The sequence below is a fragment of the Coturnix japonica genome, chromosome 1 (genome assembly GCF_054131305.1).
Source record: "Coturnix japonica strain WE chromosome 1, WE-NBRP24, whole genome shotgun sequence".
NCBI lineage: Eukaryota > Metazoa > Chordata > Aves > Galliformes > Phasianidae > Coturnix > Coturnix japonica.
This window is the reverse complement of record NC_140663.1, coordinates 140,470,930-140,498,184: the sequence shown is the minus strand read 5'-3', so window position 1 is coordinate 140,498,184 and position 27,255 is coordinate 140,470,930. Positions and strand designations below refer to the sequence as shown.

At 40.7% G+C, this 27,255-nt stretch overlaps 1 protein-coding gene across 1 annotated transcript; it reads right to left on the bottom strand.

Moving 5' to 3' along the window:
- Window positions 1-102: 102 nt before the first annotated feature.
- Window positions 103-25,796, bottom strand: OBI1 (ORC ubiquitin ligase 1). The gene is made up of 6 exons (XM_015851595.3): window positions 25,643-25,796; window positions 19,492-19,627; window positions 16,434-16,525; window positions 14,529-14,777; window positions 11,415-11,503; window positions 103-2,451 (listed from the first exon to the last, which is right to left on the bottom strand). The coding sequence occupies exons 1-6, from the start codon at window positions 25,712-25,714 to the stop codon at window positions 963-965; spliced, it is 2,127 nt and encodes a 708-aa protein (XP_015707081.2). The 5' UTR covers window positions 25,715-25,796; the 3' UTR covers window positions 103-962.
- Between the last annotated feature and the right edge of the window lie 1,459 nt (window positions 25,797-27,255).

The following is a 27,255-nucleotide window of genomic DNA, read 5'->3' as shown; positions in this document are numbered from 1 at the left end:
CAGATATCTTCCAAATTATATATAAAAAAAAAGTTTCCCAATTCCTTTTTTTTTTTCTTTTTTCTTTTTGCTAATCCTACATTTGAGAGACAACATCAAGGATTACAGTGCTTATAACATGTTTTATTCAATTCACATAGAAAAGCATGCAGTATTAATGTAAAATGGTACAGTATTAATGTAAAATGTTCAGTGCACATTAGATAAACAAGTCATTAGCATACAAACCCATTTTTATGGTCTACGCAGGCATACTGAACACATTTAGAATAACAACGCTTTTTGGGAACTAAATTAAAAATTGTGCTTAACTTCAAAAAATACAAGCCACGTTTGCAAGTGTTAAAGAAGCAATGTTTTCTAACTGAACTAGTGTAACCCTGAAATGAAAAAGGCTGCTACCTTACACCTACTTAAAACAAGAGTTCTGGTACAGTACAGTGCCATGGAACAATCTAAGCAGCAAGATTTCCTCTTGGAGGCAAGTTTTATGGCAAAACCGACATTGTTTTATAGCATTTTCATGAATCCATAGGATATATAGCCAGTAGCTGCCTCGCACACACAAAATGTAATCTTCATGAAAGGAAAATGTAACCTTTAAAGCAAGTTCTTACATAAATGACTGATGTGACAGGATCACTTAAAACTGTCCTGCTCAAGGGAGCCACTCACTGTGCTAGCAACTGGAAGGTCATGAAACTTGAAAATTCAGAATTAAAAAAAAAACACCACCATAAAAATTCCAAGTAAACAAAATGTCCTGCCAAAGAAGACAATTTGGAATGGTTCTTCCCTAGGAAAGAGCTTGTAATGGGTAAGGGAATGTTCAGTTTCCACTCAGTTGGAAGAAAGCAGGATCAGACACTCCATGGAAATCATTAGAAAAAGCAAGTTCACTTGGTAAATATTAAACATTTGCAGATTGATGACTTTGAGCCACATTTGATTTCCACACAGAATCAGTTTTTGGTAGTTTTTGATGGACTAGCACTGGAAAGGCTGCTCTGAATTTTCCTCTTGGTCGACTGACTGCCATTTTTATTTTTCTTTTCAGCAATAAAGGAAGGCACCCAAGGAGGATTAAGTTGATTGTGCAGGTCAGATGACATCTTTAAAAAGCATGATCCAAACTTTTGTTCCTCAAACAGCCTCTGTGAGTTACTGAATAGCAGGCTCTGGGAAAAGTCTCTTTGAAATAAACAGTTTGGAGGTTTAATTTCACTATTTTGGCCTGTAAATAGTGGGAAGTGGTCATTCACATCTAGTCTAGATGGGGTTAGGACGGAAAACATGGCAGGTTTCCATCCAGATCTGTCAACTGATAGATCGCTCGTTTCTGAGCACTTCATACTCTGTTCTTCACTCATCCCTTCCAGCTTCTTCTCAGTTTCATCTAGAAGCTTAGAGCCATCTGCTGACTTCGAAGAATTATCAAGATCAGAGGACTTAAAATTATAGCATGGACTCTTGCTGTTGTCTGATTCAGACATCATCGAGTCCAGCTCAGAAATTTTATCAAGGTAGGCAGCATCCATAGATGCCTCACTGGAGGTTCTTGTGCGATTCATTTCTGAAGAGCAGAGAGTATGTAACCTTTTAGGCAAGCCTGAACTTGTTTTATCGTTGGACTTTGCTGATGTTTCATCTGACTGACCAGATGCTGAATTTTGTGCCGACTCATCAAAATCCAAGTTCTCTGTGAAGCTACTTGGGCCTGTGCCCCAAAAACCTGATTTTCCCACAGAAAAGCAGTTTAGCTTCTTTTCACTGCTTGTGCTTTGTTCTTGAGAATCTTTGCTGCAGTCATCTGAAGTGTCAGAAAACTCTTCAAATTTTAGCTTTCTCAAGAATGTTGATGTTTTCTCTGTATTTTCTTTTCCATCAGGGGTGTTCAACTGAAGGCGACTAAGAGACAGAAAAGGAGTGCATGGTGCTGGAAGATCGTAAAGTTCTTCATCCTTATATGGGGTACATTCCTCAATTTTATTCCACTGCTGTTCTAAGCAAGTATCCATCATACTTGTACTATTTTCATCTAGATGGACACCCTGACATCCTGGAAATAATTCTTTCTTTGGGATACTCTGGGTGTTTGAACCATTAGAACCATCCTGACTCAAAGAGCTTGAACATGTTCCACTATCTGCTAGCTGTTCTAGAGCGTCAGGACTCTGACTGGTAGTCACAGCTGTTTTCTCCTCAGCCTGGGTTTTCAAACATGGAGTGTCTTCATTGCTCTCAGTTCCTTTAGCATCTGCAGAAAGTGCTTGTTCACTAGCAGCACTTATGGTCTGAGTTCCTTCACCTGCACTTTTCAGCTGTAAGAGCTGACACTCCATTTCCTCTATATACTTATCACTTCTTTCCAGTGCCTTTTTCAGACGGTTCATTTCACGTTCGCTTTGTTCTACCTTGGACTGAAGCGCAGCTATGGTAAACCTACCAAACCTGCAAGAAGAAGAAGGGAAAAAAAAAAAAAAGCATTAACCTGGAAAAAGTACTGGTGCTCTTCTATTGTGTTAATTTGTAAACAAAGGAGAGTTTCAGTTCTCAGCTAATCGCAAAGCAAAACAAATAAATCGGCATATACAATGTACAGGTTGCAGTGAATACCCGAGAAGCCAGAATTAAACCATTAGTGGTAGTAAGGTAATAACAAGCAGATTACCCTTCCAGGGGCTGGTTCCATCAATTCAACTCAAATATGCATGAAGAATTATCCCCTAAAACAATGGCAAAGATTTATGATAACATTTGAACAGTGGTCCACATCTTGAAATATTTACATTCAATCATTTTCCTGCAGTACAGCAGTGTTTTACAATACAATTCCTACACAATGTCACCTTGTCAAATACAAAACGCAGAGATAAAATTCAGGAATTGCACAAGTCCTCCTTTGAGGTGGTTTCAAGACTTATGCAGAACATTTCAATTACGTTCTTGTTAGATATACAGCTTCTCCTCAGTCATCGCGTGGATGGTACTTCTGCTTACATCTGAGCTATTTTTTTTTTTTTCTTCAAATTTTACAACTGGAACAATCTAATTTCTTTCTCAACTCCAGTACAAAAGAAGTGCCACTTCTGGTTTGTTAAAATTGTGTGTTTGTGGTGCTTCCAGCTTGAGCACATTTTGAACTGCAAAGATACAGACCTATCTCCCCCCCCCCCATCCTCCACCAGCTTTCAAGCCTGACCTTCCCCAGAGGGCAGGTGAAGGTTTCAGCTATATGCCCTGACTAATTCTAACCTGTCACTGACAGGTAAACACCAGGGAATTTCCTGCTCCATCCAAGACTTTCAATTTACCGAAAGGTAAAACAATTAAAGTTCTGGTATTATTAGGAAGGTGGAAAGGACCTGCAGCCACCCTAAAACTCTGCCACACTCTGTGTTTTATATCACAAATAAATGACAATTCTGCATTTTGGCTCATCACTCACTTTCCACCTTGCAGATTCATGTTACAGCACAACTTTATATTCCTTCTTCCAGCACAAAGACTGTTTCCACCCCATTTCTTTGTCTGTCTGTACCTCCTTTGGCATCATTCAGTCACAGGAAATTCCCACTCCATTTTCCCCATAAACTTCCTAATTCCACATTCTTATCCTTTCATAAAAAGCTCTCACTGTAACCTTTACACCAACAAGGTACGAAGGAGGCATATCTATAGCCCATGATTATGCTGGTGAAATACCTGTAAATCCTAGCATCCATTTCCAGCAAGAAACTAAACTCAGTATAAAGCAGCAGGAGACTGTTTTGTGCTTACAACTGCAATGCAGTCACACCAAAAATGGGAGAAAGGAGTAAGGGGCATCACAAGCCCTGAACAAGTTGGGCATGAGAAACCAGATCTACTGATGTATTTCACTGCTCAGTTACTTGGGCAAGTAACTTAAAGGACTTAGTGGTAGTAAAGATCACACCACAGTTGATACAATTTCTTTCACAGAATTGCTACTAGACCACCTTTAAATTCAAAGCAGTCTAAATTCCATGTTTCACTGTTTAGAATGAGAACGTTGATGTGGTGTTATGGTTTTGTAACTTTTACTATTGGCATTCCACATCATAACAACATGTGGAGCACAGAGAAGAAGAACTACACATCCCAGAGGACCTCACAGTCAGAGAGGGAAATATGTCATGGAAGTGACGCTTGCTCTCTCTCAGTGCCTGGCAGCAGGCGTGGGTGTGCTTCCAAGCCGTGTGCCTTCAATTTCAAAGTAAGCTTCTTGGTCTTTGGAAATCTCTCTCTCTCTCTTATTTTACTTGATTTATTAGCCTCAATTTTAATTAGACTGTATTATATTGTGTTACCTTGCATTCTGATATCATAGTCAGTAAAATAAGTTTTCCTCCTTAGATGGTTGCCTCTGCTCCGTTTGTTTCCTTCAGCCCAGCTCCCATCTCCCCACCCCTTTCCCTTTATTCCTTCCCATCTGGGGTAACGGGGCCCACAGGCATACCCTCCCCTCCTCCTCCCCGGCCCTGGACATAGATTGATCTAGATAACTCCGTGACACATGGTAAAAATTTTTCTGCCAAAGCAACTTGCTTCGTGGGAACTTGCATCAAAGTAAGTTACCACAAATTAGCTCTAATCAATTAACACCGTCTTCACAAAAATGAAAGTAGCCTGTCTCTCTTCTGCTCATCCTTTGTGTAACAAGTTTTCTGATTTAACTGTAGCAGTTTTTCCATTCCTGGTTTCATTCAACAGGGAAAAGAGAGAAAAATGGTACAAGACTTCCTTCTTACTCCATATGAAACCAGATAAAAACAGAACCATAGAGAGTTCAGCAGTGTTTTGCTTATATTCTCAGGTGAAGAGGAGGTTACAATGAAATAAGCACCCTCACATGCAACTCATTTTGGTTTATTTCCCCCTTCATTAAAAATAACTCAGATTTTGGTTTAAGTATTGAGATAGTCTATACAGCATGGCAAGAGTCCAAGCAATATACAGAAGTATTTATTTTGCCTTTCTCTAACAGACTTTCTCATGCAGCCTTACAAGAAATCAACTCCATATACTGCTTAATAAAGGATACAAAAATACTTCATCAGTTTAAGGGTCAAGTGAGAGACAGGGAAAAATTATCATACAGAATAAGTAGGATTTTATGGGGTCTGCTGTAACACATACTTTGACATAAAAATTAAACATGTTTACACTTCTGTGCATACCTGGCAACTCCTTTTTAATGGAAGAATTGTGTAATATGTTTATTTAATGCAAACAGCATTAGTGACAGCCTGAGATTTGCTTATGAAGAGGAAGCTCTGTATTCTCAAGTGCAACTTTTATAACAAGTGTCTTCAGGTTAAAAAAAATACAGTATGCTGTTCAAAGCCAAATAGCATCACTAATATGTTAATTGTTGTAGAGGGATGTGCTTGGGAATTTTAGTTTTAAGAAATGGAGCATCAGACATACCGAATACAAACCTCTACAGTTAAACACCGAAGTAGTAGATGCCTTCTTGCTCCTGTTTAGAGACTTGAATTCGTTTATTTCCCTAAGTTTTCAAGGACATGGATTTTTAAGAGCCACAGTACAATGCACATATTTAAAAACCAACTACTCCAGATCAGAGGATGACAGAGGTATTCTACTAAGTGATCCGTCAGGCTGGCCCATAGCTTAGAAGACATTTTTTGCCTAAAGAAGCCAAAACCTTCCCTATCTCCTTAATCAAACCACTCTGAGCAATTTCCTCTTCTTTTCTCCTCAGATGTACACTCAGCTGTGCCTCAGCCCAAGCTGTACTTTGTTGATGATAACAAAATACAGAACAGTCACATGAAAATATATGAAAATTTGGCCTGATGCTTTTGATAAATTATTTTCCCCAAAATTATTAGAATCATGTCACACTTGGGAACAAGATAAGACATCCAATCAGTAGAAAGAAGTTCAGGTATTCAACACACATGACAATGAGCCCCTTCCACTTTTTCCTGCACAGACCACGCATTTTCAGTGCTGGGGCTTGTTAAGTATCTCTTAGAACAAACCCTTTGTATCTCATTACGTTTGTTTCAAGTATATCCTTTCTATAAAAAACTGAAAGACCAGAGAAGCCAATGGTCATTCATCATAAATAAAGACATTTCAGTAAGAATTTATCTTCCAAAATTGGCACCTAGTGATATTTTAAATGGCCAAAGGTCTCTTAATCACTGTTGGCCTCCTGTTATCTCTCTGATGGACAGATTTTTTATAGGTCCTGTATCACAACTGCCAGCCATGGACAGATGTACTGGAGATGTTTAGAGTCTGATGTAACACTGAATGTTTAGATGAGCACCCAAACCCTGTATTTCAGGACCTTTCTTCAATTAGTTGTACCCTAGAAGCATTTTAACTTGACACCATCACTAAGAAAGTTAGCAGTTTGCTCATCTACAGTAAACAAGAACTAATATAATATTTGAGCAACTGACTTTCATTATCTCAAAGCTGCTCCCTTTAATATGGTTGAATGCTCCTGAAGATACCAATTTAGGAACAGTTTGCAAACTTTAGTAGTCTCTCTCCTTATAAAAGATAAAATGTCTTCAGTTGTTTCTTCTCCCTGTATCTATATGTGTGGTTTTTTTCACATATCAGCGACCATTGACTATTGCAGGCGTGTTCAGTTTAACCCTTAACTTCATATGAATCAGCTTCAAACCCATACAGCTTCCTATAAACCTTTTTTTTTTTTTTTTTTCGTATAGTAAGCAACAGAAGTAAGCACAGCTTTCCTATATAATCATATACAAAAGACTAGGACTGCATGGTTACCATGGCAGATTACTCTCCTGTTCTAATCACTTGATAGTCCAAATTGGAGAATGCTTTGAGGCTCAGAAACATAAGAATCATTCATCCTCCAAGAGAAACAAAGGCTGGGAAGTGGGCAGTGACAACATACAGTCAAGGCTTGTCACAGATTGACACTAGAGCAATATCAGTACATTTGTACTCAGTTCCATCATTTACATATAAGTTTCATTTGGATTTTGCAGTTAGAGGGGAAGTAAGAGCTAGGAAATCCAACAACAAAACATCTGAAAGCAATATAATGTTGAAACAGCCTTTCTTTTCATGTATCAGATACAGCTGGAGAAGAATGAGTTTTGCAGTCACTTTCTACACCACCTACAAAAGGCCAACTGCAGCAACATCTTGACAACATCCCAAGTTATATGCAATCTCCTTAAAGCAGTGTGTAATATTTATACAGGCGAGTATGAAACAAACAAACAGTTACAGTAAGCAAGCAGTAGAGAAAGATACTTGAGTTTTCTCTCTTTTCCTATTTCAGATCTGAAACTAGAAAAAATGCATCAACAATGCAATTTGGTTCAACTGAATAAACAGCCCTGGGTATTGTCTACTATTGCTTTCATTTTGCAGGAAAAGACTGGCTCACAGAAGAAGGTATGCAACAACTCCTCCTTTAAGGAAACATGAGAAACACTTTCTATAGCTTATTTCCTAAGCTTTTAAGAGAAACAAGTTCTTTGAAAACAGCCACTCCTCTGGGACAGCCAGCTTGCTGGGAGATTGAGAGAGTATCCCAGCTTTCTATTCAAGAAGATAGCTGCCCTGTGGATGCAGATTACTAGAAGCCTACTGGTAGGCCCAGTTACATGCAAGCTGAATTGAATAGCCTGGCACAAACTGAAATATTTGAACTGAATTAAGAGTAAATGTTACGCAGAATGATCTAAAAAGTCAAAAGCCTTAGATTTCAGTGTGTAGATACCCAAAGTCACAAACCTAGACAAGATAAACAATAAATTTGGGTAATAATTTTTTAAAAATCAACCAGAATAGGACAAAACAAAACAAAAACCCTCAACAGATAATGCAACAATTTTCAGCATGTTTTCCATACTGGGATTTTAACTGGCAGAACAAATTAAATATTTAGGAAAAAGAATCCTAGGAAGCCTAAGAGTCTGATGCAAGCTAATTTGAATCTAACCATTCATAAAATGCACTGTACCCTGGGGCAGATGGACTTGCTAGTTATTTTCCTTCAGGTAAAAAGCAAATACTCCTTTGCCAAAAATGCTTTTAGATTCCACTGTGCTTTGCCAACTGGCCTAAGAGTCTTCTATTTTAAGTAGAGTTGGAAGTAGCAGGGCCTCATCATCTTCTTGCAAACTTAAGTTTTAGTTTTCCTATTCTGTACCACTTTGTACCAGAAAAAACAAGTGACAAAAAAATCCTTGGGAGAAAGAACAAACAAAGAGCAAGCAAGCAACCACCAAACAGTCTGGCTTGCCTGATAAATGGAGACCAACAAAGGTCTCTGATAAGAATCAGATCAAGAAACTTATCTCTATTGCTTTTCAGGTTTATATTCCAGCTATGTAGTACTTTGGTAAAAGTCTCTGCCTTCCCAGTATCCCAACTGAGAATATATCAGCAAGACTGTTTCAGAAACAGAAAAATAAATAAATAAATAAATAAAAACAATCAATAAACGTAATAAACATTTTAGTAAAAATCTGCCATTGCTGCATTTTTTCAGTAGGTTATAATGGATATGATCAAAGAAAAACCAACTTAAGATTATGATAAAAGGAAAGATGTCTGCTGATCACTGAAAAAGGCTAACTGTATTTTCCCTGTGATGTCAGATGTAGAGCCTATGTTACAAAGGGATCATTCACTTGCTATCAGTGCTTCCTTTGCTATAAAGCAAAGCCTAATCAAATGATTTTAGTTGCAATATTTAGCTTCAGCATTATTAAGCTGCATTACATCTGGGTCAAGGGGACTGAATAATGACAGAACCTTTTCCAAACAATTAGTTTTAAATTTCAGTCCGTTAGCTAGCTAGTTGTTTAAGCATGAATCCATATCTAGCAACCCAAAGTTCGCTACAGAATATAACAAATAAAAGAACGGCCATGACATTAAATTATCTAATTTGGTAGATGTTTTTAATTGTATTAAGAGTACCATTCAGGAACTTTTCCCAAAACAAACACCTGAATACTGAATAAAATACACCAAAACCAACTGCATTAGCAAAATAGCGTACCTGCACAAAACCAGTTTAATTACAGTGATGTTGTTGTGTTCTTATGTTAATGCTTTAAATTCTGATTTCATAAGCAATGTAAGTTATTGCAACCACCATTCACAGCATGTAAAGCTTAGTTTAAAGACCTCAGTATTGGGTATCAAAGTCCGCCCTTAGGTCTGGTCTCAATATTGACTACACTAATGACCACAAGGATCAAAGACAGCTCTCTCATAAAATCTGCTAGCAACACAAAGATGGTAGAGACTTTCTGCCATGGGACTGGAATTCAAAGTGATTACTTAAAGTTTGACATAAACATCAAAACATCCACCTGAGGAAAGCCAGTAAGTGGGTCAAGTTCCATACTCTGCAGCAGAAATACAACATGAGGTCGCAGCGTAACTTTTTCAGAAGCTGTTCAGCAGAACTAGCACTAGCCACTCATGCTAGAAGCCTCAGTTAAAATGAAGCAATAAAAGCAGTATTGCAAGATAAAAGAACGTTATAACAAGACACGACTACTCTACTCAGTGCTACTGAGGCCTCATTTATAATCTTATATCCAGCTCTAAGAATCAGAACTCCTGAAAACCACAGACAACAGAGGGTAGAGCAACATCATCTAAATCAGATGCTTACTTTTCCTAGGTCACACATCTAGAAGAGTTGCATGAATTCAGTCTAGAAAATAAGGACTGAATAGGTAAAGACAGCATATAAAAATATTAAGTTCAACGTGTTTTAGGATTTCTTTCAGCCCATTTTTTTTTCCTTGAATATACTTAAATACTTGTAGTAAACCAGCTAGGTCAAAATGAAACCAAAGTTGAAGATAATGGAAGTAGAGTACAGACTAGAAACTGCCTACGCTTTTGAAGCATTTGAACTGTTCCTGAGTCAAAGTCTGATCCATGCTTAGTATGGGCAGAAATTCACTCCTAAAACACAGAAAGGATGTGAGTATTATGGATGCTAAAAAAAGTTCTAACAGAGACACGAACAGGTAAATCCAGATGGCATCTGGGTTGTGAAAGAGGCCTGCTCTGTCCAGTTTCCAGTAACAATTGACTGTTACCTGTGCTTGCAAAGAGGAAAGTCGTCGGCTATTCTTTTGGGTTGCATGGACAAAAGATGGTAAAGTAACCAGCCTGCAACAGTCTCATTCTTTCTCCCTTGATATCTCATCTCTCTGACAAGCAGGATGCTAAAACACAAACAAATTAGAAGAACAGAAATTCTTTCTACTGGGGAGTTTACCTGACCTTAGTGAAACAGAGTAAGGGTAAATGATCTGGTCTCTTCTAACTCATCTTTTCTAGGATTTCTTTAATTGCATCTGTTTTCAAGTTTGCCATTTCATAAACTTCCTCTCAAATCTTATAGGAGAAAGGTATTTCTTGCCATTAAATCCCTTTTCATTGCCAAGATCTTTAACAGCACTCTATCTCCTTTATTAGTGGACATGAGAGTAAAGTGTACCTTTATACATTTACAGCACAAGGATCATGCATTTGCTTTCTTGGGGCCTTGAACGACTAATAGCTTAGCAAGGAAGCTCTCTATAAAGGAATAATTTCATCTTCCATCAAGTTAGTTGAGCTAGAACAAAATCCAGAGAGCTCTTCTCTGGCATTACTTAGATCCCTCTAGCCCCCTTTCCCAAAAGCACTATAGAAACCCTTGACTAATGCTGCTCTTAGCTTTCAAAAAATATGATTGCTTTGCATCAAAAAGTACTTTCAAGGAGATGGACTTCAGCACACAGTTGTAATTGGTATGAAACAGTTTCTGTTTGAGGTCATCACTGATGTTTAACTGCTCAGGAATATCAAGCAGACATCAGCTGTGGGAATGACGCTCTTATGCTGCAGAAGCCTGATTCTATGCATCTTGCTCAGATGAAGGCTGTCAGGAACATTCCTTGAATGAGCAGCCTAAGTTCATACAACACATTTTGAAGGCAACAAAAAGAAGAAAAAAACCCTCAAACCAACCAAATACAAACAAGCAGAATCTTGGCTCACAGGAGCAAATCTACTTTAAAAAAAAAGATGGAAGATTTAAATGAGATTTCTTAGTAACAAAAAATAAGTTAACTGTAGGATTAAAGTAATAGCTCCAGTTCTCCAGTACGAGACAGATAAAACAGAACAACACCATTTGTGGTCAGCATATATTCCTTTACAGCAGACTTGCTGTTATTCTGTAAGTTGCATTTGTCACCCAAGTCTATGAGGATGAAAACTCTAAAGTCTGCCTTGTGACACATATGTAATGCTATGTACACCATCAGAGTTTTAGGTTCAAGTCGTACAACAGTTAAAGAGTCTATAAATAAAATATAGCAGCTTTTAAAATATTCACATACTTTTGGGGTGATCTACTATCAACTTCAGCTTTTAGTCGCAAATTCTCTCTTAAAAGGCTATTGTTCTCCATGCTCAGTTTCTTATTTGCCTAAGGAAAAGAAAAGGAAAACAATAAGTATACAATAAAACAGAAATGACTTCTAATATTTATAGGACAAGCTGTTTCTGCTTTTTTTTAAAGAGACAGAACTAGAAATGTGAAAGCAGGAAACAGCCTTTAGACAGGGACACCACTTAAAAATCATCATGGGAAATGGCTTGCAAAACTGAATAGCGAACAGACATTTTTAATTTATATTCCCAAAATACACTGCAAGTGTCCTATCTAGGGAAATAAACACAGCTATGTTAGTTAGTACAGAAAGTCATTAAGGAGATGTACTAATGGCAATTCCATGTTTTTTTTCCACATGACTAAATACGTTAAGTACATTAACATTACAATGTGCAGGTATCAGCAAAACTAATGTTGAACAGCTTCCTCCATCCCAAATTAGATTAAGATTACTTTGTTTTTTTTTTTTGTTTTTTTGTTTTTTTGTTTTGGCTTTTTGTTTTTCAAGTAGTTATCCTGTGGATGTAAATCCATTATGACAAGCTATTTGCAGTTTTTCTTTACTTTCTTCCAAGACCTTATGATTAAGACTCTTGATTCACAACTCTTCTGCTCCTCGAATTGAGGTCAAATCCTTCTTCTCAGTTCAGACAACGCTCTTGTTAACAAGGTACTTCATAGAAAGAGCTTTCCTGCTGCAGTGTTTCAGAACAATGATTGCCGCCATACTAACAAGTAGAAAGAACTCTTTGAACTTAATAGCCTACTCAATCTCTGTATGTAGAGAACTGCACCAATCCAGGACTTGTAACTCATGGCCTCACTCAGAGAATGCTTTCCACTGAATACTTGAAGTACAATCTCAAGTTAGACCTGAAGAAGGGGCTAAGAAAACAGGTTCATGAATGAAGTATCCTTTGTTGGAAGCATCAAACAGCACAAGAGAGACAAAAAGCTCTAAACGCTCATACAAATATTCCCAGAAACCTTCTCAGGTAAGACTAAGGTAGTGTGGGATGTTGGGGAAGGAATGAAGGGGAATTAACTAAACAAAACTCAAAAAAAAAAATCCTACAATATTCAGAGAGGAAAAAACAAAAAAACCCACAGATTTATTGTATAGAAGGAAGGGTGAGCCCAAAGCTTTGGTATTAGTACGTCAATCCCTTTACTGCACATTAAAAAAACTAAGAAAACAAAAAGCTATCCAGAAGGTAATGAATAAGAGCATCAAACCATTTTATATCAAGGCCAAGACCTTTCTCTCTTTGCAGGGACACAGTTCTCCCAACCACAAAGTCAAATAGGAGGTGAACAACTTGCATGAAGTTGCTACATAGGGATCTGCTGACACATGGCAGAACTGAACCTCCCCAGTCTCCTTCTTCTAGAGGCTGCTCTAACCTCCAAGCCTGTAATCTGCAAGGCATATCTACATGCAGTAGCATCTAAATTTATGAATTCACATAACCTCGTCATTAGTGCATGTGCTTCATCTAGTATTTCTACCACAGTGCTGGTGTCAGTACTTTCAGATTTGCTATGACTCTTTTCAAAGTTAGTGCGTACTCCGGGAGCCTCTGTCCTAGGACACTGAAGGATAATGGTGACTCATTTCCACCCTCAGTCTGGTTTAGAGAATGACAGCAGCAGTATGTTCTGAGGGACCCTGTCTCACTTGAGAAGAGATGCACGTTTGAAGCTCCTGTGTCAGGTATTTTAGGGAATAAGGAAGGTTCTGGCTCCAGACTGATTTTATGTGGGAAAGAGGTCTCTGCTGTTCAGACTGGGCTTGGTCAGTGCACTCTTATTTCACAAGTCAAATGAGGTCTAAAAAGAGCCAAGTGATTTTATATATTTCCAGAACTGAGCAGCTGCTCTACATGAAACAGACTGAAAGAAAGTGACTGCATTGGAGGTTTGGACTTGGTCCCTAAAACCCATCTAAGCCACTATTTGTATCTAATCCTTAACCAAAATCAGAAACTCCATAAAAACCTTTCATTGCTAAGGCTGAAGTTATATTGTAGGAAAAAAACAAATCAAAACAAACCACCCTTCCTTCCCCAGTCTCTGCTACATTCTAATTTTATCTCATCTGTGAAAAGGAGTTATAAACCTCTGTCACCACAGAAAAGAGACATTACATTTTAATGCTAAGGAAGAAAAACAGAGAACTCTTTGCAGGCAATACCCTTTAGCAAGTTAGAAATTACTCTCAAGCTTCTGAAGTATCCCCTCTCAGAAGGTCAGCTGTGTCTCTGCCTTGTAAAGTCCAAACCTAGCTAAACTATTTAAAAAGCTCATCTTGGAAACTCAAGTTTACCTTTTGGTCACATTTAAGTGTTTCAAAAATTTTATCTGTTTTAGTCAGGACTAGAATTTCCTTTAGATTACGAAGATACACATCTAGGAGTGTTCCATTAACACTGACAACTAACATAACAATGACAGAATGGCATAATGCGCACCTCTGAGTTTGAAGCTACTAATTCTTAGAAAAGAAAAAAACAGTTCTTGAATTTATTTATTTATTTTTGCAAGAAAAAGCTGCAGGCTTCCAGTGAAGGATGCTCTGGTTATAAAATGCTGAAGCTTGTCTATTTTTGGTCAACAGGTCAAGTTACTCTGTCTCAGCAAATTGCACCAAAAATATTGGCTCGCTAGGAGGGCAATAGTGCAAAATCCGCCTCAGCCAACTGTACTGTGTTTTGGCCACTGAATGTTGTAAAATAGATATATTATATAGATTATTGCAAGCCTGAAAAATCTGGCCATCAATACTGGTGACAAGCACTGCTATAATCCAATTATCCAGTCACAGAGTGACAGAAGAGCTTAGGAAGAGCCACATGTAAGGCTCACTAAAACAAGCAATAGTATCTGACACTTGCAAATGCTGTATGGAAATACTATGATGCATCAACAGCCACTGGAATCCAATTTTTTCCCTGTTTTTTCCTGGATCTATGAAGCACCCAGAGGTCATGCCAGCTCTCACCCCTTCAACTAACATGAAAACTGTACTTCAAGATGGATGAAGAAATGTATTTTTTACCTCCTTTAACTTTTCTACGTTATCTATCACTTTTTCACATATATCATTGGCAGCTTTCAGCTTTTTGCTCCATTCTTCTGGGGTTTCTGGGCCACTGGTACTTGCTTCATCTGCTGATTGGCTAGTTTCTTCATTTTGGCAACACAAAGCTGGTACTGTAGGATCCAGAAGAGATTTCAGTTGTGTCTGTAAATTGAGATTTCTGTCTCTCAGTTCCTCCACTTCTTTTTGCAGGGATTCTATTTCATCCTAAAGGTGTCAGAAATTCACAGGAGAGATTAATTAAATAATGATGGCAAGTTTCCACAGCACTAATGAACCATTGGTTCTTCAGCAAGCCCAGATGCATGCCTTCACTCATGAAACTAAGTACGCTTATGTGTGGTGCTCCAGGCAGGATTTTAATCAATTTGCACACTCAGGCATAGGGAAGGTTTCAGCAAAGGGAATCCCTTGACTATATAAAGGACCCTGAATGAACCGATGGTCAGTCCAAAAGCTTCGAAGCATTCAGCAACATTAATCTATTATTAGGGCGCTCTGTGGGAGGATTTCCTGTACAAAGAGAGTTCTTAAGGTCATCCTCTGCTGACTCATTTGCTGTTATTTGAGAACAAGATGAGAGAGCCACTCTGAAACATTACATGTTCAGATGCTGAAAGTCTTGAGATTTAAAATGGACAGAACACTGCCTGGAAGAGGCTGCTCCAGCTGCACAGGAGTAGAAATATTTAAGGAAAGACTGCAAAACAAAGAACAAAGCTATTAGCTGTAACAATCTGAAGCCACAGAGAAGCAAAAGCCTACTGTTAAAGGGATAAAAAGTATGTAATTTATCCTGAAAATGTCTTCTTTACTCTTTTCCAACTTAATACTTGCATTGCTCACGTTAAGATTACTAAAAGAGGTCATATTATAGCATTTATGTAGATTCAGGATATATCTGCACAAATAATCAACCTCTACCATCCTCTTCCACACCTCTTCCCCCCCTCCCCCAAAAAAAAAACCCCACAAAACCAAACCCACCCAATAAACAAATCTCAAACAATAAAAAACCTCACAACCATTTAAAAGTAGATTCTATTTTTTTTGAAAGAGGTTTATGTTATTTTATGTCCATTTGTGTGATTCTGGAGTTGACTTAAAAGAAACAAAGGAAACTCCTTTTTTGTGACTCCTCTATGAAAGAAGCTGAGTTCCAGGCCAACTTGTCATAAAGACTTCCCCCACATTAAGGATACACATGGTGTCCATTTCCTTTCTCTCATCCTCCTTGCTATGAGAAAGGTTTCCTTGAAAAATGTGCTAAGTCTTCACACTGCTGCTAGTAAGGAAACAATAACTGAGAAGATAAACTAAGCATATTCCTTATATATATTATATATATATATATTCCTTATATGCCTCTTAACCTTGTTCTTATTTTTCCAGTCAGAGAGTAGAAAAACTTCCAAGCATTCATCCACTCTCACAAAACACAATAAAGCAACAATAATGAAGTTCACCTACACCAGAATACTCCAGGAGCGTTTATTCTTTAAAAAGAAATTCAGATTCCATAAGCAACAGGGAATCATTCAGAAAACGTTAGTACCCAACATCCAATACGCATAAAAGAAATGCATACTACCATGGGATTGAATTTCCACAGCCTCTGCCTGTAGTTGGCTACCTCTTGCTTAGACAGAATATCACTGTAACACTGCAGGATCTACCCAGTTGCCAACAAACACTCTCCCCTAGCCTAAGCTAGAAAGTGTTGCTTTAATGCATCTGAGTTTCATGTAGATACAGCACTGCTCAAATTAAAAACACCAGGACTCAATGCAGGAGAACCAGTTGCATACAGTAATTTAACAGTCGCAGTTCATCTGGGAAGTCACAATGCTCCTGTGTGCTTACCTCATATTCTTTGTGGAGCAATTCAAGCCTTGTTTTACGTAGGTGCTTTCTAACTGCTGGACTAAATGTAGGATCACTTTCACTTGTTCCTCCTAAAGCAACACAGAAGAAAAAAAACCACCATTATTATTACTAGCAATCCACCTTGCAATGCTTTTCATATTGTCAGCTACAAATACAGCTAATATTGGATCAATCTACTAGCATGGGAAACTACAACCTTACATTTTTAAAACAGCTTAGACAGAATCTATTAGTGACGTTTAGAAGACAAAATCCTGTCTCACAGCAGGAAGACAACATTTGAATTTTTTCAGCTTTGAATTACCCTTGACAGATTCATGCCTTATTTAAGACCACACTGTTAAAACAAATATAAGGGAGGGCATTGTGGTTTAACCAGAAAGCATCTTAAACACCACACACTGGTGCTTGTTTACTTCTTCCACTGGGTCAGAGAACCCGAAAAAAAAGGTAAGACTCATGGTTTGAGACAAAGAGTTTAATATGTCAGAAAAAGAAGGGATAATAACAGTGATAAAAGAACAAAGAAAGCAAATGATGCACAATGCACTTGTTCTCCACTTCCTGACTGATGCTCAGACACACCCTAAATAGAGTTCCCCCTGTTCCAGTGCAGCCTGGATCAGCCTGTGACAAACGGTAGGGCTGCATTTCCATCCCATTGACAGTAGATTGCAGGTGTACTGGGTGCTCCTCCAAGAAAAAGCAAACTGGGGCCTGCACTCTACTGCAAAAGGGACTGAGAAAAACACACTGGCAATATCAGTTGTGGCATACCACTTGGCTGCACTTGACTCCAGTTCATATAGTAGTTCTAACATGTACGGTACACCAGCACTCAGCAGTGGCATGACTTCACTCAGGCCACGATAATCCACAGTCAGCCCCCACACTCCACTGGACTTCTGCAATGCCCATATGGGACTACTGAAGGGGGAGCGAGTCTGGCTTGCGACTGCTTGGCTCTCCTGTTGATGAATCAGCTGATGAATGGGAATCTTGGAGTAATCTTTCTTAAAGTGCTGAGTCACTTCCAGAGTATTAGGGTCTGTTCCCCTTTTCCAATTGTTTTGTCAATGTTCCCTTCCCTAGAGAAGCATTCCAGATGCCTGGCTTCGTAGCCCACTAAATCTAGACTCCTGGCCCAATTATCCCAGCCTCAAAGCAGACAGGTGACAATGTGCTCACCTTGATGACAGCTGAAATCTTTTCACATAACTCACATAGGGATAGGCATTGGGTGGTTCTTGTCTCATTTATAACCTCTGCCTCTTCCTCCTCCTGTTCTTATGATGGATCTGCTTCACAGTAGTCTGTCTTATCCACTTCCTCCTCTTTCCTCTTCTTGGTAGGAAGTTATTTCCTTGCTAAATGAGCTGACTTTATCATCCATTGTTTTGCCTTGTCTACAGGCATAACTGATATTTATATGGGTTGGTTATCCAGTTCAGCTATATGACCTGCTGCAGGGGTTAGAGAGGGTGAAGGAACAGAGGAAAGTGTCCCTCTTACCTCCACTATAGATTGGCTCACTGAGGGGTAAAGAGTGTTAACTGTTAACAGTTTCTGAAAGATGGCTCCCAAAATACAGAAATGACAGCAATGCTGACTACAAAACCCAGATTAGTCTCACCACAGGTAATTTTATCAGAGAACAGGCCAGTATTATACAGTACAGCAAAATGATAACTTTAATATACAGCAAGTAAGGTGAACTTGAAGATCAGGAAAATAAATATTGTGACAAATATGTGTTTACATGCTCCAGTCAGATCTATTGATATCTCAACCCTCTGAGCCCCATGCTGGCCACCAAAGGGACTGTTGTAGCTTAACCCATCAGGCAGCTCAGCACCATGCAGCTGTTCACCCACTCTTCAACTCTCAGTGGAATGGGAGAGAGAATGAGGAAAAAAAAATAAAACCTGCAGATTGAAGTAAAGATTGTTATACAGGACAGAAAAGGAAGAGAAAATACTGGTAACATCAGTAATAAATATATAATAAGAATATATATTAAAAAAAAAGATGGACAACACGACTGCTCGCCATCCACTGACTGAAGTCCAGCCAGTTCTGAGGCAAACCCTGCCCGGGGCAACCCTAGTTTTATCATTCAGTATAATGTCATATGGTATAGGATACCCCTTTAGCCAGTTTAGGTCAGCTGTCCTGGCTCTGTTCTCTCTCAGATCTCTGTGCACTCCCAGATTCTCACAGTTGAGGCAGCACAAGAAGTTGAAAAGTCTTTGATTTAGTATAAGTACTATTCAGCAACAACTAAAACATTGGTATGTTATCAGTATCATTCTCTTCCTAAATTAACAACACTGCACTACATCAGCTCCTAGGAAGAAACAGAACTGTATCCTAGCCAAAAACAGTACAGAAAGGAAGAAAAGTACACAATAAAAAACCAACACACATACATTTATTCAGCATATGACAGCATATTTTTCTAAAAGCTGTTCATATATATATATTTTTCTATTTGAAATATATAGCAGTGTTGGTATTTTATGTCAAGTAAAGATTCCAGTATTTCTCAGCCCTGAGGAAGTTCGTATCCTCATTCAAGTTCCGTAGCTTTGTCATTCTTAAGCACCTTCAACATTTTCTTAAAAATAAAGCAAAAAAGACATGGTAAACAAAACCACAAAAACAACCCATACTTAAAATGAACACATACCCTTTAAAGATTATGGATTTAAGTACACAATTTCTTGGCTAGACGCTATCCTCTTAGGTCAACACAGAGGTAAGATGTTTAAAGTTAGATTCATTTTATCTAGTTAAGGTCATTGTCCAATCCATGAATGCAAAAGAAAATTGCAATGGTGGGGTGCTTTCTGCCTTACAATAATCAATTTGTTATTATACATGGTCTTTGCAATATTTATCTTATAGTTACTATGCATACTTCCAGCTAGATCATGCTTTGATGGAAAAAACACTCAGATATCTTTGGAACCAAAAGAATCTTCTCCAGCAGTAAACACTAAAAAGTTATTTCAAAGCCTCAAATTGTCCTTACCTATAATTTCCTTGCAAGGATTTTCAGGTGTGATGGGAATCCTGCAAGCTGGACACTGATTATTGTTCTTCAACCAGACTTCAATACAAATGGAACAGAAGACATGGTTGTTGACACAGATTACTGGGTGCCGGACCTTTGAGCATCAACAAGGAGGAAAAGACAGGGAAAAGAAAAACAAACAAAAAACAAACAAAAAAAAAAAAGAACAGAAAGATGCTATGAATACTTAGAAACACTTTCAGATAACAGAATACAAATATATACTACCCCAATCTCTCAAAGCAAGTCTAGACTTCAAGAGGAAAGTGACACTGCTGTTCCTGACTAGGAGTGGTCTCCTGACTTACAGCACCAAATTTCCCTATTATTGGTGGTACTACAGCTACAACTATCTCTGCAAAACTAGAGATCCTCAGTTCTGTGTGCTCATTGATATACAGTGTGAAAGCCATCTTGAAGAAGAGCAGCCAACCACATCAATGAAATGAATTCACATTCCTACACAGGGGAAGACTAAAACACGTACATTCACTCATTTCCAAAAGAAAGGGAATGAGAGAGAGCTCCTAGCAACAATCAAGACTTGGTCTTGAGAGCTATCACTGAAATGATCAACATCATAAATCATCTCTTGTGTCATTAGTGATAGGACCAGAAGGAATGGTTTCAAGCTATGGAAGGGGAGATTCAGGCTGGACATTAGGAGGTATTACTTCTCAGAAAGGGTGGTCAGGCACTGGAATGGACTGCCCAGGGAGATGGTGGAGTCACCAACCCTGGGGGTGTTCAAGGAAAGACTGGATATTGTGTTGAGGGACATGGTTTAGTGGGAGCTATTAGTAATAGGTGAACGGTTGGACTGGATGATCTTTTAGGTCTTTTCCAACCTTGGTGTTTCTACGATTCTATCTCTAGCCTGCATATAACCTGCTTTATGGAAATAAACTTTTAAAAACAATATGGGCCAAAAATATAGACCAGAAATATGAACCAACAATCATTCAAGAAGCCTTCTGCAAGATATGTATTGCTACCAGTCATTAGAACAGAATGGGACAGCTTAAATATCAGACATAGTTCCTTTCAATAAACATCCCCCTCCCCACCAAAACAACAGAGTAAACAAACTTTTGCATTATTCTTCCATGTTATCTGGGGCCAGATGGAATTCACCTGAGGTGCTGAGGGAGGTGGCAGAGGTAATTGCTAAGCTACTTTCCACTCTCAGTGGTTCTGGTCAAGAAGGGAAGTCTCAGATGACTGGAGACTCATGAATGTGATGCCTATCACTAAGATTCGTAAGGAGAATCTGTGGAACTATAGGCCTATCAGCCAGACCTAGGCACCAAGGAAAGTTACGAAACAGACCATCTTGAATGCAATCACACAGCCAGTCATGGTCAACCAGAAGGAGATCAGGCCCAGCCAGCATGAGTTTACAAACGGTAGTTTCTGGTTTACCAACCTCACCTACTTTTATGACCAGGTGACCTACCAGGTGGATGAGGGAAAGGCTGTTGATGTGGTCTACCTAGACTCCATTAAAGCCTTCAACACTTCTTCCATGGTATTCCCCTGGAGAAGCCGGCAGCCCATGTCTTGGACAGGTACATTCTCTGTTGGGTAAAAAAATCTGCCTGGATGTCTACGCCAAGAGAACGGCAGCGAATGGAGTTAAATCCAACTACTGACCATTCACGAGTGGTGTTCCCCAGGGGTTGATATTAAGGCCTATCCTGTTTAATACCTTTACTGATGATTTGGATGCAGAAAATTGAGTGCACCCTCAGTAAAGATACAAATGACAACAAGCTCAGGGAATGTGTTCATCTGCCTGAGGGTAGGAAAGCCCATGGAGGGACTCATAGGCTAGATTGATGAGCTGAGGCCAATGGGATGAATTCAACAGTATTAAGTGTCAGGTCCTGAACTACAAGCTTGGGGTGGTGTGGCTGAAAAGCTGCATAGTGGAAAAGAATCTGAGGATGTTGGTTGAAGCTCATCTGAACACAAGCCATCAGTGTGCTCAGGTGGACAAGAAAGCCAACAGCATCCTGGGCTGTATCAGAAACGGTGTGACCAGCAGTTGCATGGAGGTGACTGTACCCTGTACTCAGCTCTGGTAAGGCTGTGCCTCAAGTACTGTGTTAAGTTTGGGGACCCTCACTACAAGGAAGATATCAAGACCCTGGTCCATAAAAAAGCAACAAATCTGGGTCTGGAGAACAAGCCTTATGAGAGGCAGCTGAGGGAACTGGGATTGTTTAGACTGGAGGAGACTTGTGGGACACTTTATTACTCTCTACAGCTACCTGAAATGAGGGTGTGGAGAGGTGGGGGTCAGCCTCTTCTCCCATGTAACTAGCGATCGGATGAGAGGGCACAGCCTCAAGCTACACCAGGGAAGGTTCAGATTAGATATTAAAAATAATTTATACTCCAAAAGCATTTAGTTAAAGCATTGGAACAGGTTGCCCAGGGAAGTGTTGGAATAACCATCACTGGAGATGCTTAAGAAAACAGTACATGTAGAACTCAGAGACATGGTTTAGTAGGCAGTATCGGTGGTAGGTAGACAGTTGGACTGAATCTTAGAGGTCTTTTCCAACCTTAATGATTCTATGATTAACTATAAATCCAGTTTGAAAATAAGTATGGGACAGAGAGACTAACTACAATATAGAAGAAAATGACTTTTCCTTATACCCATACCTCACAGAGGCATGTGTTACAACTTACAGTAATATAAACTCTCAAATCTTACAATACTTGACATTCATGTGTATATTAAGGTTCTGTAAAAGAAATATTTGCTATTCCTTCATCACTATCTTTTCCCAGTAAACATCTTCTGATACTCAGAGGTAGCAGCACCTACTACTCATATACAACGGATGTGAATTAAGAGCCATGCCTGCCAGCTCCTTCTCCAATTTGCTTTCTGTGCCTCTAACACACTATAGGATTATTGGTAGTTTAAAAACTTCTGATAAGACCACCTAGGAACCTCAGGACTGTATATACACAAGCAGAAAGTCAAGTTACTGAAGGTGTGAATAGAAAGACTAAATGATTTCTGCAAGCATCTGCACATTTTCACCTCTAATTAAGGAGGCTTTTTTATGTGATTAATGCAAGCATTAGCATAGCAATGCTTTGTAAACATTTGAATATTTCAATAATATACATACATAAAAATACGCCCTTGTTATTTACTGCTTTCTTTACCAGAAAAAAGCTTTCTGCAGTTTTTCACCAGCAGCTGAAAGAAAAAAATATGTATTTATTCTGGTAGCTCTTCTTTTTCATCCAGAAGCAGCCATTATATGAGCATAGTTACACGAATGGCTCTGATATGCAGAAGAAAACATACAGTAGCCCAAACAGAAGAACACATTTCAAGAGTGTAAGTCTCTACCCAGGGGGGCAAGAGACCCTTAGTTACCCCAGACTTGACATGGATGTATTCTTGCAAGTAAATGTTGACTTCATAACTGTAAGTTACAATTATTACTCTCCAGAGGACAGTGCTTCTGATTTATACATTTACACGTTTCATCTCTGGGCTGAGGTTTATACTTGTGTTAGCTCGCAACTGGCACAAAGCAATCCATGCAACAACAGAGGAGCTGCTGCTGAACTGACATCAGGAAACATAAAAGCTGGGGGTGCCACTTACCTTCACAAAGTGACTGAGCCTGTGACAAGCCTGGGGGTGGGGGATCACAACACACGTTACTAAAAAGCATTTTACTTGAATTACAGCACGTTTTCAGTTCCTTAATTGACTGCAGTGACTGGAAAGGCTACAGCTTATTTGCAAAGGCTTGATCAGCTAAGGAGAATTTGAGTATTGTCCTATTTTTTCCTGCCACACAATGTGATTCTTACATGGATCAAAATCTAATCCCATATACATCTACACCACACTCAAGGCTCTTCTGGACCTTCAAGCAGTACGAACTGAGGAGCAGGCATGTGGAAAATAAGTACACTGATATCAGAGAATGAACCCCTGGACACCCTCAGAGATTTTAGTGCACCCAGAACCTCATGCTTGAACCCAAGCAAATCACTGCTAAAATCAATCTGATGAGACCTTCAGTCAACCTGCAACAGGGATGCCTGAAGGACTCATGCAGCTTCTGATCTACTTGCCAATTACGAATATAAAAAGTTAGCCCAGACTACCTTAAAAGAACATTGATTACAAAAAAGCAGTTAATTCTTTATGTTTATTCACTCATCTTGCAGATATACTTGGTGCTAACGAAATCCACTAATGTTCTCACCCCAAAAGAACTCTGCTTCCTTAGATACAGCATGTGGATGACAATACTGGAGTTTCTACTTAACACCTCTTTTTAACCCCTTACCACTATACACAGTGAAACCACTGTTTTGCCACTAATCCTCTACAAGTTTTGGAGATAGCAACAAGTATGTCCTGACTGCAGGGTTGGTTTTATATCTCATCTGAAGTCCATGTTACAAAATACCAAAGACCAGAACCTGTCAACATCCAGCACCCCCTTCTGCTCTACTCTATAAGATGGTAAGATTTTCCCTTATTCATGCTAGATAGCTCTTTATTCCCCTCTAAAAGTACTCTTGAGAAGAGAAGGGTTATTTTCTGATTCTTTTCTGTGATGTTTCAAGCTGGAGACAAAGATTTGTATTAAAAGAAAAAGGACAGCCACAGCAGACAGCTTTGGCAAAACCTAATGCATCTGATAAAGGAAGCATCCAAAAGTATTCAATACAGATGTCATCACTGGATTCGCATACATAATTTCAAGACATTATCTCAAGTGTGAGATATCAAGAAAGAAAAGTACAGAAATCTCTTCCAGTACAAACTCAACTACCTCAATTCCTGGTCAGTTCCAGAAGTGATGAGAAAGAATGAAGCAATGGCTTGAAATGAGCAAGTGGACTTACAGCAGAATATAAATGAATCACAGAATGGCTTGGGTTGAAAAAGACCACAATAATCACCTAGTTTCAACTCCCCTGCTGTGTGCAGGGTCACCAGCCACTAGACCAGGCTGCCCAGAGCCACATCCAGTCTGGCCTTGAATGCCTGCAGGGATGGGGCATCCACATTTAGATTATGTTGGAAATCACCACAATCAGACTTAAAATCCTTTTCAAAGAACATCCACTTTGCATTACATGCACAGCAAACTTATGTTCTCCTCTGTTTGTATTAAAAACACAAAAGGAGCGGTAAGGGAGAGAGAAGGACTACATTCCTGCCTTGCTTGGCCTTCAGTGAAAAAGCAAGAAAAGAGTACTTGTGGTTGACAGAAGCAGCACCATCGAGGTGGACAGCTGAATCAAGAGAGGTGTCCAACTACTACCACTACCAGTGCCATACCTTCTGCATGCACCAAACGCTCGTGGGCAAGCAGAACAGGTCTCAGAGGCACACCCACGTGGGGGAGGAATAAAGCGGGTGGTAAATACCACAGTACAAACATGAAGGCTATTTCTTCACTTGTGATTGCTGATGTGTTTTAAGAGGGAACATACAAAACGATAGGGAGCAAGAAAAGAACCCACAAAACAGCCAGCAATGGCAGCTGGCTCCAGGGTGTTTCAGAGCCAAACAGACCCAGCAGCTCTCAGAGAGACGAGAATGTGACAGAGACCCTCTCAGGCCAAAAAATCACGTTTACTCCAAAAGCTGTAATTCTGCTGAACGGGTTCTACACCTCTTCTTTGTTCTACCTGGCCTCACACCGCCCTCACACACATACCTGCCGTGCATTCTAAGCTGCCCCACCTCCCATAGCTATCAGAAGACAAAACCTCAAAATCTTTACTCCGAAAGCACTACACCCGCAGTCCGGGTTTCGAGCGGTATGTGTGTGTGTGTGGAAGAAAAGGGGGAGGGGGGAGGAGTGGCGTCTCGGGGCCCGTGGCCCTCACGGCTCGCAGGGACGTCCCGCGAGGTTCCCCCCACCCGCACGGTGCCGGCAGCCCCTGAGCCACGATTCCTCCCACCCCCAGACGGGATCGCCCCCTCTGTTCGTATAGAGCACGGCGGGACCTCCGAGCAGGCGCGGGCCGGCCGCATTCCTCCCCCCACCCGAGCAACGTGCGGGCGGAGAGGGCCGGGCAGCGGCCGCCACGGGGCCGTTACCTTCCCCAGGCAGATGTGGCAGGTGATGGGTAGAGTGAGGGACAGCGTGACGCTCGGGCCGTGCTGCGCCATCGCCGCGCCGCCTGCACGGAAGTCACGGAAGAGCGAGCGAAGGAGAGAGCGAGCGGGAGGGAGGCAGCGCGCCGGCAGCCCCGCTACGGCAAGCCGGCGAGGCCAAGTGACGCCCGGCGCTGGGGAGGGGGAGAGGGGGGCGGTGCGCGCGGTTTTGAAGTGCTCCCCTGGGGGGCGGCTGGGAGCAGCGGGAAGCCCTAACGCCGACCTGGCGGCTCCCTCATGGCTCCTCTATGGTGCCCCACGGCTCCTCGCGGCCGTACCCCCGGGTAGCGCCGGGCCTCGCCGGCCCTCGCTGTGCCACGTGGAGGAGGTGGCCCCTGAGGGGCGTTAGGTGGAGGGAGGCTGCGGGAGAGCAGTTTGGGTCCTAGTCTGCCGTTCCTGTACAGGCTGGGAGGAGTGGTCCTTGAGAGCAGCTCGGCAGAGAAGGACCTGGGGGTCCTGATGGACGAAAGACTCAACATGAGCCAGCAGTGCACTCTGGCAGCCCGGAAAGCAAATGGGATCCTGGGCTCCATCAGGAGAGGGGTGGTCAGCAGGGATAGGGAGGTGATTGTCCCTCTCTACTCTGCTCTTGTGAGGCCCCATCTGGAGTACTGTGTCCAGGTGTGGAGCCCTCAGTACAAAAAAGACATGGAGATTTTGGAAAGGGTCCAGAGGAGGGACACGAAAATAATCAGGGGGCTGGAGCACCTCCCCTATGAGGACAGGATGAGGGAGTTGGGCTTGTTCAGCCTGGAGAAGAGAAGGTTGAGGGGTGACCTCATTGCAGCCTTTCAATACCTGAAGGGAACTTACTCCCAGGAGGGGAGTAAACTCTTGGAAAGGGCTGACAATAGCAGGTTTTAAGTTAAAAGAGGGAAGATTTAGGTTGGATGTTAGGGGGAAGTTCTTCACTAGGAGAGTGGTTAGGCCCTGGAACAGGCTGCCCAGGGAGGTTGTGGATGCCCCGTCCTTGGAGGTGTTCAAGACCAGGTTGGACGGGGCCCTGGGCAACCTGATCTAGTAAAGGCGTATGTTTGGTGGCCCTGTAGGCAGGGGGGTTGGAACTACACGATCCTTGAGGTCCCTTCCAACCCAGGTCATTCTGTGATTCTGTGATTTTGTTCCTTCCTCTGTTTGCGTTGTGCCACGCTAAACGTTGGCTGTTTTTTAACGTTTAATTCCCCTCAGCCTTCCTTTGTGTTTTTTCCAACTTGGCCCCTCACTGCAAGAAAGACATCGAGGCCCTGGAATGTGTTCAGAGGAGGGCTACGAAGCTGGTGAGGGGTTTGGAGCACAGGCCTTATGAGGAGCGGATGAGGGAGCTGGGATTGTTCAGCCTGGAGAAGAGGAGGCTCAGGGGAGACCTTATTGCTCTCTATCACTTCTTGAAAGGAGGTTGTAGTGAGTTTGGGGTCGGCCTCTTCTCTCGTGTAGACGGTGATAGAGCTAGAGGGAATGGTTTCAAGCTGCGCCAGGGGAGATTCAGGCTGAACATTAGGATATATTACTTCTCAGAAAGGGTGGTGAGGCACTGGAATGGACTGCCCAGGGAGGTG

Excerpts from the sequence above, each read along its gene's own strand:
- OBI1 (XM_015851595.3), bottom strand. The coding sequence starts at position 25,714 with ATGGCGCAGCACGGCCCGAGCGTCACGCTGTCCCTCACTCTACCCATC. Across the intron at positions 19,628-25,642 it reads GCCACATCTGCCTGGGGAAG|GTCCGGCACCCAGTAATCTG; the intron begins GTAACGGCCCCG and ends TGATGCTCAAAG. Across the intron at positions 14,778-16,433 it reads TGCTCCACAAAGAATATGAG|GATGAAATAGAATCCCTGCA; the intron begins GTAAGCACACAG and ends TGACACCTTTAG.